We start from the raw sequence: 19,072 nt of genomic DNA on the forward strand, positions 1-19,072 counted from the left end.
CGTGATTCACGCGACACTTATATATGGTAGTACACTATGTGTATGTAATTATAGCAATATTCTAGGTCAATAACGTTGTGTATATATAGCTATAATTATATTTATCTACATCATCGAAGACGGTTAATTGTTACCCTCTTTATGCGCTCTTATGCCCTTCTTCACCTTTTACGTACATGGGTCAGTAGTTGTAAAAGAGTTAAACAACTATGGTTACGGTGTCATAGTGACGATGTAACGTCAGATCGCAGGAATCACGGTATGGATCACGTTCCTGACAACCGTACGAATTAGTCAGCCGTAGAATGTGAATGGACAAGCGTTTTCCGTCGCGAAGGCACTTCGCCAGGGCGCAGTCGTTTGCCTTCAACGGCTGCGACCCCATTTGTGGCATTCCTTACTCCCCTTCGCACGCCCCACCCCCTCCTTGCTATAGCCAACCTTATTCAATACTTTTGTCTTCACGCAGCGCTGCCTTCTTTCTTTTTTTTAATTCTGCCTTCTTCTTTCATCTCGACAGAAGACGCTTGCGTAATTGCGACCAGGCTTCGAGTTTTCTACGATCGTTGGATGAGGAATCGGTGGATCATGGGACACATAGGACGCTGGTAAGAATATTTTTACCATAGAAAATTTGTTGGTGAATTTTCATAGCCAAAGAGATACGCTGTCATAAAAAATTTTTATTTCAAAGTCGAACGATAAACGATTGTGTGTTATTCGTATCGGACGTTGCCATAAATTGGACGATTGATAATTTAAAATCCGACAAATTAACATAAACTCAGAAACAGGGAAATCTAACGAACATTCGTCTCTAATTTTCCATATCTTTTCAAGTATCGTGCGCAAATAAATTTTTGAATTCTCACAAATAAATGATACAAAGTTCTATCTTGTCTACGCTCTCCATTATTCGACGTCTTCGCTTTTATACGCTTTAGTGCTCTAACTATAACGTGATATTTAAAAGACTCGTTTACATTTACTTTTATTTAAAATAGCAAAATTTTATAACATTGTCTTCTCGTTTCTATTTTACAATAAATACAATAACGCTCTTAAATAGATTACGAAATAAATACGAAGTTTTACAACATTACCTAAATTATTTCGATATGTGAAGATAACGTTTGATTTGTGAAAAGAATCAGGTAGTATGTTAAGGTTTGGCAAACTTTAGGAACAGGTGACAAACGTGCGGTAACAGGTTTCGTTGGATTTTTCCAAAGTTATCAGTGGCTTGTCGTGTCTTAAAAACATCCACGATATCTTGTTCATCTTCACCGCGTAAAACTCGTCTCTTTTGGGAACCATAATCTCGTCTGTGACCACAGTATCGTTGTTGACGATTCCTGAAGAATATCCCATGAATTTGCACAAACTTGTTAAGTCTTCTTCGTCCACGGTAGGACTTGGCAAACATTCTGCGTACCACACGCCGTAACTTCGGCGAATCACTTCTCCGGAGCTATCGTTAAAATTGAAAATTAAAAATTTTCTATAAGCGTAGGATCTAATGTCGGATCCTTCGTTTACGAAATAACCGTAAATAATTCGTAAATCGAATGCGAAGACGAATCGAATATACGAGAATTAAAGAGAAAGATATTTTAGAAGGAAAAATCAACAATTGAAATGGGTGAATTCTTAAAGACAAGACAATCAAAGATATTAAATAAGAATGATAAATACCTATCGTTTGAATGTAGTTTTAACATTCTACACGTTGCTTCGTCCTCGCCGTTAGGACAATCTTTCACCCCATCGCAAATGAAATCTTGCGCTATGCAGGTGTCGTTTCCGCTTGTTCTATCGACAGAGAAAACCATTATCAACTCTCTACAATTGCGTTTGTTCGTAAGGAAAACATTTCTTGGTTATAATATAGGGCTACACTTATAAAATACGAGCAAAGACACCGACGTTATTATTACGCCTCTGTTTCGTTAGTTGTCACCTAATAATTGAAATTTTATAAAAAACGTCGAGTTGCAAAGAAATTCTTACGTTTTGCATTTGAAGCTGACATCTTTGCAAGAACACATTTCCGGTGATTCGTCAGTTTTATCCAGACAGTGTCGTACGCCGTCGCACAATCGCTCTGGCGATGTTAATTTCAGGTATTCCGCGCAGTTACATATCGCAGGTTCATCGGATCCATCGTAGCAATCGATATTTCCATCGCAAAACGCACTTTTGTCGATGCATTTGCCATTTCTACAGCGAAGCTGTGTCTTCACGCAGTCTTAACATTTAAAATATATACGTCTTTTGATCGTTCTTTATGTAATACGAAGAAATTATTTTTTCATACGTTGTTTTTTGTTAATATTTCAATTTTAGTTCGATATTTTCTCTGATTTTTGAAATCCAAGTAAAATTTCTAGTATTACGAATTTATTTACGAGTCGTAATGCAAATTGAAAAGCAAACATGTTTATTCGACGCAAACATATAGATTTAATAAATATAAATAAACCAAAGTGTCGAACAATCGATGTATATAATAGTCTAATTATTGTACATTTAAGAGACTCAAAAATTTAAAATTCCTAGAAATATAAATCTAGATAAACCTATTATTCAAATTATCGTAGCACTTACTGCAGCTGTCCACGCTATTTTCACAATTTTCTTGAAATTCTTTGCAATATCTCGTGTCCTCGTCTTCTTCTCCACGACAATCCGGAATACCATCGCAAACCTGGTTTTGCGGAATACACTGTCCAATGTTGCATCGAAAACCGTTACAAATTGGTTCCACCGACTGTCTTGGATTATCTAATTAAATTTACATAGAATTTAATATATTTAATATAAAATTTAGTACGATGCAATGTAATTTTAATACGAATTCAGTATGGACAATTTGTATAATTTTACAGGTTTATAGAGTAGAATTTTAGATTGCTAGTTTTAGTAGTATCAGAGTAAAATACACATTTACCGATTACTTCCATCAGGTAGGGATTTACGTGTTCGATACTCGTCATATTTTGCGCATTTTTGAAATTACAAATTCCTTTGTTATCTTGGAAAACGGAGGCAGGATACCATCCCTTTCTGCCACGACAGAATATTATGCCACTCCACCTCGATGTCTCACTTTCCTGAACAACCACGAACGATACTTGTACAATCGTTTTTTAATACTAATAAGAAGTTATAAAATCAACAAGGATTTATTTTCGAAAATCGTTCATATTTGTTTGTTAGCGAATAAAAATTTTTTAATAAAATAGGATTTACCGAACATTCGGAACTCGAAATATTCACGAAGCATCGTTGACAACTTAAGCAATTCTCAAAAATAATTTTCAAGAAAACAGACTTCATCTCGTAGGCTTCGTTCGTTCCAACAGCCACGCAAGTGTCCATCGCTCCTGGCAGATAAATCCTGCAGATATTCGATAAATGTTTATAAACGATTCGACGAAGTTTGGCAAATTTAATTCGTTGTATTTACGTTTTGTTGACGAACAACGGTTGCACGTGACGACCGAAGTGGGCTCGATTTTTCAAATGCAATAAAATCGACACCGAGTTATTCACATAATGCGCCTCATCGATGGTCGATACCTGTTGATGAGGACCGTTTATCCAACGGAATAATCGACCGTAACCGAGTACGGCTGTTACATAATTTGTATTCAACCTGGAAATAATTTACAAATGTCGTTTGTTAAAAACCAGTAAGTTGATGTTACAGTCACAAATTTAAAGTAATATCAAATAAATAAAGCATATTTTTTAATATCTCGAAAACAAACATTTGGGCATCTGTCAAAAACCCTTGGAAAGAAAAATTTCCGTGATTCTATATTATGATTCAAACATGAAAACTCAATGTGACTCGATTCAACCAGATGGATTGCACGCAAAGTACTTTGAGACTTCAAATTTTTTAAACAAAAAGTTTATCACTTTAACGAGTAAAATTTTGCGATGGAATTATGCAAACTTTACGTGAAATTCCTTGATGCAAAAAGGATTAGACGATCAAATGTTTTAATTATCGAAATATTGCCTGGCTCTCTTCAGACATTTCGCAGCGAATACTAATCGACTCGAATCCATAAAATTCACAATTGTACGAAATTCGCGTAAAATTTCTTAAAACCTTCGATTCTTCAAACCAAATAGGATCCGTTCGAAATTCTTTGAAACTTCAAACTTGTCGAGTTTTTAACCATTTGAATAGTCGAAATAGCTTCGATTACCTGACGTTCTCGAGACATTTCGCGGCGGACAGCAACCAGTTTGAGTCCAAGAGCAGCGCCATGCAACGGTAGCGTCCGTCGACAAAGATGGCAGCCAACCAGGGCCACAGGTAGTCACGGTTTCCGGTTCTATCGTCGATCGTCAAGTGAGTGTACATACTGCCGCTTGGTATCGCTGCACAGTGAATGTAAAGTCCCAAACATGTTTCGTCCTCTTCGTCCAGAGAGGCCGCTGATGAGTTCTCTTGGTACGTGGAGTCCCCTTTGTGCCAGTCTATCCTTTCCAGTTCCGAATTTTTCACGACGATGGACTTCGACGACCGAAGGTTTCTTTCAACGAAAAATAAATAACCAAATAAGTCTCGGAATCTTTACTCCTCTTTCTTCTTCCTCTTTCTTCCTACCAGAGGAATTTTCATCGTTGAAGAAAGATTATTGGATTTATTATGGAATATCAAGCACCGAACTTTAGCCGTGTCTTTAAGGATGTTTGAATCAGAGGAGAGCGCAAGTAATGGAATTTGAATTTGTATATTTGAAACCGTTGGTTCATAGGAATCTTCGGCACCGTTTAGACCATCAATATTATCGTCGATATTACTGCCGATATTGAGGGTACTCGACATTGTATTGACAATATATATATTGTCAGTATATTGACGAGGATCCTGAATATTGACAGTAATATTGACAATAGTACCGACGATAATATTGATTATCTAAACGCTCCTTTGCACGCTATTCTGGCACTACGTTACGTAGGTACCGTGTGCAGTTTCCGAGGATAATCGAAAAATCAAATTCGAGCGTGGAATATAAAATGATTAAAAATTCGTAGAGTTGAAAATATACTTACGCAAGACCAAAGTATTCGCACATATTTTGTCCAATGATCGAGGCAGTAGATTGGTTTTTGTGCATTCTGGGACTATGACAAGTTGGTTTCCATTTTCCCTCGATGTATCTAGTCAGAATTCCTTGTACGTTTAAAAATGGTTTTCTATCACCATCGAGATATACACGTTGACCATCGGTCAACGTGACTGTAAGAAAAGAAATAAATAAAACTTTAAACCGTTGTGATATATTTTTGTATAAAAATGTATAAAACGATATATACGTATAAAATATATATCGAATAAATATGTACGAAACGGTTCAAGATATCTTTTCTTTTATCTTATCTTATCTTAAAAACTTGTTAAATTAAAAATGACTAACAGCAGTCGAGCTCATCCTCCTTAAAGGTACAATCGAAGTTTCCATCGCACCTTTTCGCCATCGAAACGCAGGTTTTACTCGTCTTGCACAAAAATTGATTCTCAGCGCAAATTTCTATAAAATAAATAAAGCATTGGTTACACTTAATTGTACAATTATTCTATACTGTACGATTCTTTTCTATTTAACGGTATAATTAAAAAAGTACGATAGTCGAATAATTAGTTACCGCAGTCCTGTTCGTCCGTTAAATCATCGCAATCTACGTAAGCGTCGCATATAGCAGTCGGTTTTAGATTCTGCAAAAAGTTCTTACAAGTGCAATTCATTTCGTCGCTACTGTCTTCGCAATCCACCACTCTGTCGCATCTTTTCTCGATTGGAATAGTTTGAAGCAATCTGTGAATTTTACAAATACGATAATATGTCGGAATTGCCGAAATAAATATATTTGTCGACTAACGTGTTTCGTGTTGAATATTTTAATTAAAACAAAAGTACCTTGTACAAGTGAATATCGTAGGAAAAGTTTTCGGTATCGATGGCGAAACAGTTTCGGCGTAAGCAATAGTAGAAATTGTCGAAGTCGAGTTATAGTCACCCTCGGATTCCGCGTCATCATCTTCCTGCTGCGTAAACACAGATTCCTCAGTCGCATTGTCGATTGTATCGTAAGATATTGTGGACTCTAAAAATAATTTACATACGAATGCTGTTAGAATTAGAAATTTGTTATTACATTTTTAATAGAAGCGGAACAACGTTATTGAAATTAAGCCTTGAATATAATCCAGATTTATTAGAGTTAAAATTATTATGACGAAACAAATTACTATAAGAAATTGTGGAAAGCCTACCAGTGGTGACGATCTCGCTAGTCATCATAGAATTATCTATACTTGGCGTTGATAGTGTAGGCTCGAAATCGTGAGTGACGTTTTCCAACTGCTTGTAAAGAGGATAATGGCTACAATTAATTTCGTCTTCGCCGTTCAAACAATCGACTATTCGATTGCAACGCGCTTCGATTGGTAAACATTTGCCTAGGCCTCCTTCGCAACTGAATCCTGGACATTTTTCCAAAGGAGTTCGCCGTAGAGGAGGCACACTTCGACCATCTAAATATTAAGCATAAATATAGCAGCACACGAAAATGTAGCGTTCATTGATTTTTTATCTGTTCTACTTGTTCTATTGGTTTTATCTGTTCTTTTCTACTCGTTTTGCATGAATTCGAACAAGAAAATAAAAATGCCAGAGATACGACTCACTGGAAATTTCTTGAATCCAACTTAGGAAGTAGCTGACTCTCGCATAGGTTCCCGGTTCATCCGGTCGAGCGCAGCCTTGTCCGTGACTAACTACGCCTGCCACGTACCACTGCGATGTCGAGTACGGATTTCTACGAACGAATGACACGAATTAACCAAATCATAGACTAAACTCTGAATTACGCTAGCTAGACTCTCTCGAATAATAATTTCCTAACATTATATGGTTGAATACTTCAACGATGGGGCGCAGCAATCGACGCCATGAATTCCAAAACAATTTCAGAAACCTTTTTACGAGAAAAATGATGATTTAACGACGTTAGAAATGTATACGCAGCGAAGGTGTATACATAAGCAATCCACGAAGGAAAAATCAGTAGGACGAACAAATGAAAAAAAGATTGGATTTTTGGAAACATCGATCGGTGGACCTGGAATTCACGGTCTCGATTATCATGCCAATTAAAAGCTACATTATTTTTAGAGAACGCCAATTACCGATTTATGTGAAATAATCATTTTGTTTATCGTTGGTCTCTTAATATCTTAGTTATCCTTGCCAATAGAAAAAATGATATTTTCCATTAATTGGATAATCGTATACCTGCATAATAAAGGACCGCCACTGTCTCCTTGACAAGCATCACGACCTCCGTGAAGATATCCAGCACAAATGGAGGCGTCGTTCTGGTCGTCTTCGTACTTACAATTTGGTAATATCGGAACTTCTACCTCCCTCAGATGATCGGCTGGAAAATCCAAGAATTATATCAACTTAATTAGATTTGTCTTGTTACCGAACTAAATTTATTAAAATTGGTATATTCGTTAAATCAAATTCGTTACATATTTTTTGGAAAGCTTGTCGTTAACTCTGGTACAGCTTGTCATTGAACGAAGTTCGTTAAATTTAGTATAGTTTACTCGTCGGTGAATCGTATACATTTGTGTAATTTAAAGGAAATTTATGAAATTTAGACCGAAAGGAAATGTCTTACGATTTAATCCAAATTCTGTAATAGTACCCCAACCAATTGCTATACAAGTTGTATTAGGTTCTGGTTTGTTTCTCCACATGGGTCCTAGGAGATTCGGGCCAGGAAGACAAACCGGTCGCACCCATCGATTGAAACGCAGAGGATCGTCCAACATAATCATACCAATGTCGTTCTGCAGATGTCTAGCGTTATATTGCGAATACATCACCGTGTACCGTGCTTTTCTGGATTGTGACATCGGCGAGAAAGAATTTTGACGAAGTATTCCCGCCTGGATCTCAAAATATTGGCCTGTATAGCTGTTTACAAATTTAATAGTCGCATCGTGAATGAATAGCTTTCTCAACATTTTTCGAAATATTTATATCGTTTGATCGTACGCCGCATCAATTTTTGGAATGATTCACAAACGGAAGGTACCAAATTTACGAATAAAAAGATACATCGAAATGACAAAGGACACTGCTGGAGAATGCGATACGTTTTGATATAATTTAATCTTAAGTAGGTGAAAATAAAAACAAATTCACCGAGAATGTCAAATATCGTGACAAAAAGCTGTTTCTCACAGCCATATTCCAGACCACTATGAATTTATTCTTACAAAATGACATGTTTCTGCATCTCTACGTTAAAATATATAGAAACAATATGCAGATACATGTACGCAAATTACAATTGCTAGTTGAGTTACGCGAATTTATTATTAAATGTTGCCATACTTTTAATCATTTTTTTTTTTTTCACCTACTGTCGATGATAATCATCCAAAAATTTTCAAACATCCGTCGAAAATCTATGTTCAAATCGTATAAATGCCTGTACCCTTCGAGACAGTGAGCAGCTGTAAGCACCCAAAGTTCGTTCAGAATAGTACCGCCACAATAGAAAACGCCATCCTTGTAAATGGCCACCAGAAACGGCCAGGCTTTCGGATGACTCGCACGACCACCTACGACGCGCAATTGCGAACCAACTATGTCGTCCTGCTTCCTGTCCATCCTCTTACTTTCGTTATCTCCTGGATCTATATCGTCATCGTCCGATGGTAACACAATTTTCTTATTTTCATTATGTCTTATATCCTCGTATTCGATATAAGTATCATCGTCAGGTGGAAATATAATTGCATCGTACATCTGTAAAGGAGCTCGGTCCTCTTTTTCCAGTGTGTGCGGTCGTAGATAATCCTTGTTGGAAAACACGGTAGTTCCGCACGAGAATCGTGGACAACGTACGAAAATCGCTGTGTCCATGCACGAGGGAATTAATTTCGTTTGGTTGTTCACTCGTGTTAGATAGGGGCCCTGGTACGCGTTACCTGGCACGGAATGCACTTTTATTTCGGGAGCTTTTCTGTAATCAAATTTGAAAAAGATCAAGATTATCGGTAACGCAACATGTTTTAAGACGAGTAACCATCTACCCAGTAAGAATGTCGTTTGAGAATTAAAATGAGTTGCAGTCGAGCCCAGATTCGTTCAGGAATGAATAGTTCAAACGGCCGGAGTTCGTACTAATTAAAACGTCCGGATAAATGAAATTCTACTCCACTCCGGAGCCCTACGAGTTCTAAAGTTCCAGAGTTCTACGAAGTTCTGGCGTTCTAAAGTTCTACGATCAGAATTCTGGAGTTTTGGAATTTCAGAGTTCTAAACTTCTCCAAGCTTTAGTTTTGGGTTTCCAGTTTTACAGCTCTCGAATATTTACTTTTAGATCTTTAGAGTTCTAAAGTTTCTGAATCGTTTGGTTTTGGATTTCTAAAGTTCTAGAGATCCGAAGGCCTCAGAGTTCTCAAGTTTCACAGTTCTAGAGTACCGTGGTTCTAGAGTTTTACCGTTCCAAAATGTTAGACCTGTAGAACATTATAAATCCAGAGTCTCTAAATTTTCGAGTTCTTAAGTTTTACCGTACTTGATTTGCGAGCCGATTTCAGAGATACAGGCATCCTTGGCCCATGCGTCGATCGGTGGGCACACGGGGTACCATTGACCCTTGTAGTTCTTATGGAGATATCCCTCGGTGTAGCCGATCGTGAATAACTAAAGAATAATAATATACTAATGTACGTACGTACAAAGCACGATATCTAATGCGTAAGATAACGCGTGATTTACATTTTTTCCTTCGATGTACGAGGGAGTGAGAATATTGCAGTCCATTTCGTCTTTTCCACTAACACATTGCCGTCTGCCGTCGCATCGTTGGGAAAGCGGTACACAAGTATCAGTAGTATATGGTCTTTGCCAATCGTTGCAGCTAAATGAAGTTTTTGGACAACCTGAAAAGTGTAATAACATGTAGCGAAACATAAGAATTTTACGTTACGAGTTAGTAAAACAGGATCTTCCTTCCACGGATAAAATAGTTCCAATTGGAAAATAAAATCGCAGTACCTGGTGCCATCTCGTGCAAAATATTCGCGTTCGTATAGAGATGTAAGATGTAAACTGATTTTATGTGAAATTTCGATCTTTCGCGTTTCATATTTACATATTGACGCTTCTCGTCGGTGCTTATATCGATCATACGCTATAACGAGAGATTTTTGATATTTTACATCGGATAACTGACAAGAACTTCGATGTATATGTTACTCCATCGATGAAACAGAGTTCTGTTGTACACGCGTAAGAGGTATAGCATATCAAAATTAACGTGAAAATAATAATATAATTTCAAATGGTAAAACGGTGATAAAAATGATGAATAGTCTTCAAATTCTAGAATTCTAAGATTCTAGAACGCCGAGATACGAATATTCTAGAGTAATGAAATTCCGGAGCACCAGAGCACACGAGTTTCAAGAGGTTTAAAGTTAAAAATTAATATTTCGCAGTTGTTGAATTTTTAGAACTCCCAAATTCTAAAGATCCCCATTCTCAAGTTCTAAAGTGTCAAATAAAAAATCTAGAGTACTAGAATTTTTGTCGTTTAGCGTTCACAGTTCTAGAGTTCTAGAGTCCTAGAGGTCCAAAGTTTTGGATCTCCAATAAAATTCTAAAATTCTAAAGCTCCATAATTCTCGACCTTCAAAGTTCCAAAATTCTTAAATACCTAAGTTCTACAGTTTTAGAGAGCGAAAAGTTTCCAGTTCTAAGCTTACAGAGTTACGGGCGTTTAGTTTCCAGAATGTCAGAAGTTTCGGGTTAGCAAATTTTTAACTTCTCGTATTAAAGAGCAAGAATTTATTCTCACCGAAACATCCCAACTCGTCTTCCCCGTGCGGGCAATCGAAATACCCATCGCAAAGTCGTTCGAGCGATATTCGATCTCTGCAAGAACACGTCCTCTCGTCGCTAGCGTCGTAACAATCCACCACACTGTCGCACCACTGCGATCTCGATACACATCGCCTGCCATCGCCGCATCGAATCGTATTGGAGGGACAGTCGTCAGAATATCCTAGCACATAAAATATCAAAAACAAGGATCAAACAACAAATCATTAAAGCCACGCGATAGAACTCTATTTATTGGAATTTCATTATTTACCGCCTCCATTTATCAATCGTATCATATTCAAGAATTGTATTTATCGTGTTTAACCTTATTTGTCCATCGTTCCATCTTTCCAATCCATCTTCTCGCAAACGCATAATCCTTTCATTCTCAAATCACTTAAATTGAATTTTCTAGTTCTAACAAATAGAGTTCTGTTACATCTTCGAAACACGCCATTACCACGTGGAAATTCCTCATCGTCCTTCTTCTTGTTGGCAAAAGTATTCTCCGCTTCTTCCTTGTCGTACGAGACGGAAGATCTCTGATACTCGGAGACTCCAGGAATAGCCGGAAACTGGAAGGTTGGTGCAGGAATATACGTGCAGTAATAAGGTGTTTTGCTATTAGAATTGGCGGAGGCGCCGGAAGACGTTTGATGTCCAGGGATAGGTGGAAAATTCAGAATCGCAGGGCCTGATGGATCGACTCTTTGACCGCTGGATGATCCAAAATTACCAGGGCCAGATTGCAAGTAACCTTGCGTTTGATCGAGATTCTGGAAACCTTGTCGTTCGGATTGCATCGGATACAAATACGAAACTCCTGGAGAAGATGCTGGATACATGGTTTGACCTGGACCCGATTGTTTCATTGGATTATTCGCGCTTGGACTGTAAAAACAGACTCGATGAGGCACCCAGGAGATCGTTGGTGTCAGTACTAGTTGTTGGCTCGATTTTATCGTTTCTGCCGTGGGAATCATTCCCGAAGATATTTCTATGGTTCCTTTGGAGACGATTCTTCCAAACTTATCGCGGGAGATCGGTTTGCTGGAATTTTTGGCTGCTGAAATTGAAAACTTTCATCAGACGCTTTTAATTTCAAGATTCTTATGTTATCGCTAGGTTTTCTAATAAATTCGAAATAAATTCAGTGTTATAGTTTCAAGAATATCGTTTCGTTACTTGTATTATCTGTCATGAATAAACGTACGATAAATAAATCGTATTATCGTATCAACAGCGTGAAAATAATAAACTTCTATTGAACGAGTGTTTGGACCGTTAAAAGAAATAGAAAAAAAAAAAAAAAGAAAAAATTTTGACGCGACATTTTCGTCGTTCGAACATAGAACGGAGTGATAAATTATACATCTACCGTTTTCACCTTCCCCTTCCGCTACCTTCTGCTCGTGACCCTGATTCGGAGGATGCATCGAAGGATGCATCGGGTTGATCGCAATTTTCGTCACGTCGCCATCGCCTAGTTTGGTTGTCGCGTCCGTGGTCCGCCTAGTATCATCGTTTCCGATCATTTGGTCGTTGATTCTGACCGTTGTTTCTTCCGCCTTCGGTGTAGTCGACATGTTGGTCGTTGCATTAATCGTATCCACTTCCATGGACGCGTTCGTCTCTTTATATTCCATCGTTCTAGTCGTGGATGAGCTAACGTTAAAATTACCATTTACTAAGAAATATCAGCGAAATTATCAACATTTGAAAAGAAATATTTTTACGAAGATATGGAAAGATAAATTTATTGAATTTGCATAAATATCCGCAGTCTAGTAACTACACGGTCGAACGATACTCACATTCTCTCAGTCGTTTCCAATTCTTTCGTCGTTCCATTCAAATCCCATTTTCCATTACCTTCGAAACTATCCTTAAAACTCGCCGTAGTCGATTTCTGTACGTTCTCTTCGACCTTGGTCGTTTTCAGTGTATCCGCATCCACGAAATCGGTATTCAAGTTCTGTTTATCGTCGTCGTGTTTCTCGTCATTTAACAAATTAGTTACGATATCAATGTTGTTCTTAATCTGACTATGATCGGAGTATTCCTGCATCGTTCCTGCGTTGCTCGTACGAGTATTCGGATCAGAATCTTCGATAAACGTAGTCGCGTCGTTCTTGCACTGCAGACACTCGACTAGCTCGACGAATTTCGATTTGATAGGATTCGTCTCCGTAGAAAAGTTCTTGAAAAATGCCTGCAAATGTGGCACACTGCTGTTCACGATGCTCACGATGCTCCACATCGAATCGATCACTTCCTTGCAGTGTTTTATGTTTTGCTTACAGGCACTCGCATTGGAATCTTCGCGTTTCCGACGAGATTCATCCATCAGTGCTACCGAGTGCATCTGATTTTGTTGATCAAGCTGATCCTTGTACAAGTATCGATACAGACTTCGTAGAGCTGGATTTGTCGTTTCCTGTTGTGCAGGGCAGTCGTTTCTCATGAGATCTACTTGTTCGTTAGTTTCTTGTATTTTGTGCGCAGTGTAGATGTAGCCTGCTGCGAATTAAAATATCGTCGTATTTATTTATTTATCGTAGGTGTAATACAGAAAATTTGTTTGTTCCAATTGGTGATTTTAGAGGTTTATAATTGGTTCGTAATTGGTAATTTCAGTGAATTGCGTTAACATAGGGTACAGAAAGAGAGATTCACGATTTTTCATTGATCCCGCATCGAATTTTGATTTAAGTGAATATTTTGTTAGGTTCTCGAATGGTAGAATATTAGAAAGCTAACCAGAATGAAAGTGCGAACGCGTGAAGTTTGCATCCGATTATTACCGACGCAAGGATTTCTCTTTCGCAAAATCGATATTCACGTTTCTAAATATGAAACCACATAATACGTTCGATTACTATAGGTCATCGATGACTCAGGGTTTTCTTCCGAAAAATCGATACTGATATTTCTCAACGTTTTATTATTCGAGAATGATTTTTAATATCGTTAATCAGACAGATGAGAACGATTCCGAGAGTTTTAATTAAGTCAAATGAACATTTCGACTTTTCGAAAAGTCATAGCATCGCGAAGCTATTCGTAATAAAAATGCACAGTGTTCTCGACTAGTAGTTCATTGTAAATTACGAATCCTGCGCTTCATAACAAATTGATAAATGATTCACTCTGATATCAAAGTTTTTCTTTAAATCGCATTCCTTACTCCATACTCTTACACGAACCAGATCGTTAAAAAGAATTCCTAAAAACGTGTAGCAAGTCTATAAACTATCAACGAAAAATTTATCATAATTACGTTTGTAGTTCTGATATTAAAAGCGTCCCTAATTCCAGTTACGTAGGCCGTGAATGAATAGAACAAAGATTTACACACCTGAAACAACAGCCAAATATATCAGGAATCCAGCAAAAGACAAGATCGATATGAGGATTAGACTTTGCACCAGATACACCAGTCTATGGCGTCTCATAAATTTCAAATGCGTATATTTGCTCGAGCTTCCACTATGTTCCGTCGTACTTGCTGAAATTGAAACGTAACATACGAGATATAGCCATGTGATAATCGAGATCTATATCGGATAAGCGTCTCGTGTACGCGTGTGTATGTATCAGATTGAAAACAAATAGACAAACAAGTCGGTCGGAAAATATCAAGGTATTACCGTACCGTTTTTCGAAGTTGTTAAGTTAATGCAACACTGGTCGTCCGTTATTGGTACATTTTCCAGCTTCGTAAGAGAGATCTTGTACTTTGTATTCATGGTGAAGAGATTCGTACAAACCTGAGTGAAAAGAGAGCAAAAGGTCACGTCGAAGAATTTCCTATGCAACTTGCGCGCGGTCGATGCCGACAAATAACACCGATGTTATATAATTTTGGTAATTTTCTTATTTACAAATCGGCGATTCCGTACCACGTTTATCAAGTAGTACGCAGTGGAAAGTAGGTTTAAAATATTAATATCGTATTAATATATATTTGATTTAATATCTCGTCGATCTAGATCTAACAATTAGAAATATTCGATTAAAAATATTTCAACATTTTTCGTTATTCGGAACAATTATTTATTGCAGAGTACGTATTACGTTTATCCATAGCGATATCTTCGATGCAAATGATTATCGCGTTAAAGGAAGGATACAAATTCTTTCATAAAATTATAGAAACATTTTATTCCGAGATACATAATTGTATCTCTCGATGATATTTCATAATTCGACGTTCACGTTACGAAGCACTATCGATCTTTTTCATCGATCTGAAATATCGAGTATCGAGTTTCCATCGCGAAACGCACGACGTTTTGCATCGTTCGCGATTCCGGTTTCCGGTACGTTGGTTCTTTGAAAGTATACGAAAGAGACGATACTCACATTCGCAAGGTCTTAGAGCGCTTCTCTTCGCCCTTTCTATTCGATGGATCGCCGTAGGTATTCTTGCTGAAACAACCTCGAAAACGTTTCCGAAAAACTTGCTTCTCGTCGATGATCCGTGCACTCGATGCAACCGATGCACGTGAAATAACTCGATGCTCGATCCGACGAACCAACGATGGTTTGGATCGAACGTGTCAGCAGTTGTCACGGCTTGGCTAAAAATCGGGCTAACGAGATTTCATCATCGTGATAAAGTGAATGACCCTTTAAATAGGAGTATACGCATCGAACGATAAATCGCCAATACGATTCTTTTGCCTTCGAATCGATCCTTTACATTTATTTCCTTCTATTCTTTCGTCGACGATGGGATCGACGGACGGATAGAAAAATGAATGAAAGAATAAACGCAAAAAATTGTAAATTGTAATTGAACAGAATATCGTAATTTACAATCAGATGCAAATTGTTCCGACACAATGTCCTGTATCGATAAAGTTACGCAGATTGGTGACGCTGTTTGGTTAGTGGTATGAGAAAGGATAAACACGAATCGGGGGTGAATTTTTCGTAGACGAAAAGGTAAATGGATGTATGAGTTGATACGAAAATCAGTGGATTTATGTGTAAACGGGGAAAGAAGGGATGTACGAATAAATGAACGAAGAAAGAGAATTTAGTATAGATACTACCGTTTCGTTCCTTGTTTATTGTGAAATCTCTAGTTTCACAAATTGAAATAAATGCTTATTAAATGATAATTCTACTTCTGTTCGTTATTTTCGCCCTGTCTCGAGCGTAATAAGATCCCAGCTGTCATCAATTTCCATTAATTACTGTGTATACGTAGGCCGCTGGAATGCACGAGACTTGCAATTTTACGACGGAGAATCTTTCAAATTGTCGTTTGTTGTGTCTATATATGATTGTTACGCGGAAATAGGTTTTTCAAACTACTGTTAATATTCCACGAATTTTACGAGCGAATAAACGTATCAAACGCCCTCAGGAAAGATTGTTAACGTATTCGAATGTTCGCGATATTTCTATACTTTCACGTAGTTTCTCGTGTTAGAGGTTTTGCAAAATGAAATATTTTTTTGGTAGATCGTCTTCAGACCCGAGTCTTTAATAAGGTAATTTTTTATGAAAACTAAACAAATGCACGGATCGGTGTAGAAACATCTGCCTTAGGCATCTTTCTTTTCGAAGTATAGCTTTCATTTAGAGACTTATTTCACTCTCTAAATATTACGAGGAGGTTATTCCGAGAATTTTATATCTTCGATAATTCGGTCAGTCTAGCCATTTTTTAATTTGTTTTAAACTTTGTTAATACGAACATAACGAACACTTAAAGGACGTCTACAAGTATTGTAATACTTTTGTGAGCCTTGTGTATGTACAGAGTAAATGTGCGAACAATCGTAATACAGTTTAATACTTCCATCACGGAAAGTGCCGCGAACATCCTCAACTTGATTCCATTTGGCTAAGACAAAATCATCCAAATTTCACTCAAATAAATCTCCTCTAGCGTCGATCTATCCACGCTACCAGCGACTCCGTCAATGCCAGCAATTCCAAGGTTACCAGTGAATAACTCGCATGGTAGCTGGAGCCAGCCCGATTACGTTGGAATTATTTCAGCCAATGTAATACGAATCATTGCGCAACACGCGATGCTATTCCGTTACTTTCTCCAAGCCAGCACTCAACTAGCTGTACTGTCGATCGATGAAAGTGACAGTCTGTCCTAACACACCAACTATACGCGTTTAAATCACTCGTCGAAATCAGTAAAAAAAAAAAAGTAGTATACTAAAAAGTAGTGAAAAGTTATGAAAAATTTCTTACATTTCGTGCTTACGATAGATTTGAGATAAAATGGCGTACGGTGATCGAGTTGTTCAGATGTAATCGTGTTATGCTAATGACAGGTGACCTAGAAACTAGAAAATTTCAAGGTTATCGAACTAACAACGCGTTTCTTCGAGATTACGGAGCAATTTTCTTCGAAATTGCCTGAGAATTTCTGTGAAATGATCCGAAATGAATATCGTTGAAAAAATCAACATTTTTTTTCGGAGTGAAAGACAGAATGACACGACGATAATACGAATTCTGCGAACTGACATCGTCGAAAGATGATAAAAACTCGTAGCGATCGGTGAAGAAAGTGACCGAGTTATGAGAACCGGTCCTTTTATTTAATCCAAACTCGAGAGGATGAAGGAAAATAATTGAATCATATATGCTTCTGTAGCGAAAGTGCTGATGATCTCGGTAAGCTTGCAACATGTATATTTAAAAATGTTTTAGAACTTTTAAATAGAGAAGATGGTAGAAAGCATACGAATTTTCGATAATTGTTTCGATAATTTTATTCAGGAACCTAATTATCCAAGCTTCCGGTTCTGAAACTTTGAATTTAGAAATTTTACTTTATAAGTTTTACCGAAACTGGTTTTCTCGGTTGATCCTTTTTCGATCGAAGAATGCAAAAGCAAATAATCGATTCTTAGACTGTAGCAAAAGTGTTAGCGACCTCGGTAAACTTCCTGTTTGGAAACAGTTTAGAATTCTTAAGTAGCGTGTGCTATCGGGCTTGCTAGTCTACGGCCGATCTTGTTGATTTAAACCAGAGAAGACAGAAAATCAGTGAATTTTGATTGTTTTTGTAACAAAAGTGCTAGCAATCCTGATAAACTTCCGGTCTACGAACTTTAACAAATTTTTTAACAGACTTCTTTCATTGAAATTGATTACTTTTACTCGATCTCTTTAACTCAAACGTAGAAACATGACGGAAGAAGATGAAAAACACGAATAGTTCCTAAATACTTTCGCGACAGAACTGCCTTAACAAATATTTCGCTATGGATGCTGATTATTTTCAATAGATGTTTCTTCGAGCGTCAGAAAGACGAAGAAATTGATTCGTTCTAATTGTTAAAACCTCGTATTCGTTTGAAAATAATCTTGGAATAATAAAATTATAGTTTACTATCTTACTTCAAGAACTTCAAGTTTTTATCACGTTCCTTTAGAAAAATTAAACGCTGAATAGTCACGTAGCGTCCATAGTGCGGTTTATCCTCTTCGAGCTAGCAAAGTATACGCAAGAATATAAAATGATAGTTAAACAAACTGGCACATAGCGATGTATCGAAGTCAAGGAGAACCAGAAACAGCCGAGCACGCCCATTTTTCATTTTTGGTTTTGATTTACCTCGTGTCGTCCACGTTCTACTGACTTATGACATTAAAACTTCGCATAATTACTTCATCGTTCTATTAAAAACGAAATACTAGGAATCGTTTGGCGCAAATGAAAATGAACAGCTGTTACAAAACCTTTCGTTTCCAACTACCCCTAGCAGAACCGTTAGATTCTGGACACGTTAATCTCAAACACCGCGCTTCGATATCGTATCAAAGAACGACGTTTGTATTAAAAAATGACGTTAAAGAGAGGCGCAGTCCCACTATGGGGGACGGCAGCAATGAGTCACATAAGCAAAATAGAAATAGAGCAAGCAAAAATTTTAAGGACAATAGTTAACGCTCCGTGGTACGTCAGAAATGAAGACCTACGAAAAGATCTAAAAATTCCAACAGTCAAAAAGGAAATCGCTAGATACGCAAAAAAGTACAAAGAAAGACTTGCAGCATACCCAAACCAGCTGGTTGCTGAAACAAATAAAACCAAAATAGAAAGAAGACTGAAGAGGAAGCATCCCGCAGACCTCGCAATAGAGATG

General features: G+C 37.5%; 1 protein-coding gene across 1 annotated transcript; it reads right to left on the reverse strand.

Moving 5' to 3' along the window:
- Positions 1-667: 667 nt before the first annotated feature.
- Ndl (serine protease nudel) lies at positions 668-15,474 on the reverse strand. The gene is made up of 26 exons (XM_072015218.1): positions 15,306-15,474; positions 14,596-14,710; positions 14,299-14,448; positions 12,755-13,457; positions 12,319-12,590; positions 11,404-12,006; positions 10,915-11,121; positions 9,834-9,997; positions 9,631-9,758; positions 8,542-9,072; positions 7,717-8,015; positions 7,323-7,467; positions 6,716-6,846; positions 6,302-6,562; positions 5,946-6,132; positions 5,674-5,843; positions 5,445-5,558; positions 5,080-5,266; positions 4,224-4,553; positions 3,470-3,658; positions 3,253-3,400; positions 2,951-3,113; positions 2,608-2,784; positions 2,011-2,248; positions 1,696-1,812; positions 668-1,471 (listed from the first exon to the last, which is right to left on the reverse strand). The coding sequence occupies exons 2-26, from the start codon at positions 14,687-14,689 to the stop codon at positions 1,180-1,182; spliced, it is 6,000 nt and encodes a 1,999-aa protein (XP_071871319.1). The 5' UTR covers positions 14,690-14,710; positions 15,306-15,474; the 3' UTR covers positions 668-1,179.
- Between the last annotated feature and the right edge of the window lie 3,598 nt (positions 15,475-19,072).

The sequence above is a fragment of the Bombus fervidus genome, chromosome 13, assembly GCF_041682495.2.
Source record: "Bombus fervidus isolate BK054 chromosome 13, iyBomFerv1, whole genome shotgun sequence".
Lineage (NCBI taxonomy): Eukaryota > Metazoa > Arthropoda > Insecta > Hymenoptera > Apidae > Bombus > Bombus fervidus.

Bases quoted from the DNA above. Each gene is read 5' to 3' on its own strand.
- Ndl (XM_072015218.1), bottom strand. From the start codon at position 14,689: ATGAATACAAAGTACAAGATCTCTCTTACGAAGCTGGAAAATGTACCA. The intron at 14,449-14,595 runs GTACGGTAATAC...TTTCAATTTCAG, and splicing joins CTTAACAACTTCGAAAAACG to CAAGTACGACGGAACATAGT. The intron at 9,073-9,630 runs GTACGGTAAAAC...ATTTGATTACAG, and splicing joins GAAATCGGCTCGCAAATCAA to AAAAGCTCCCGAAATAAAAG.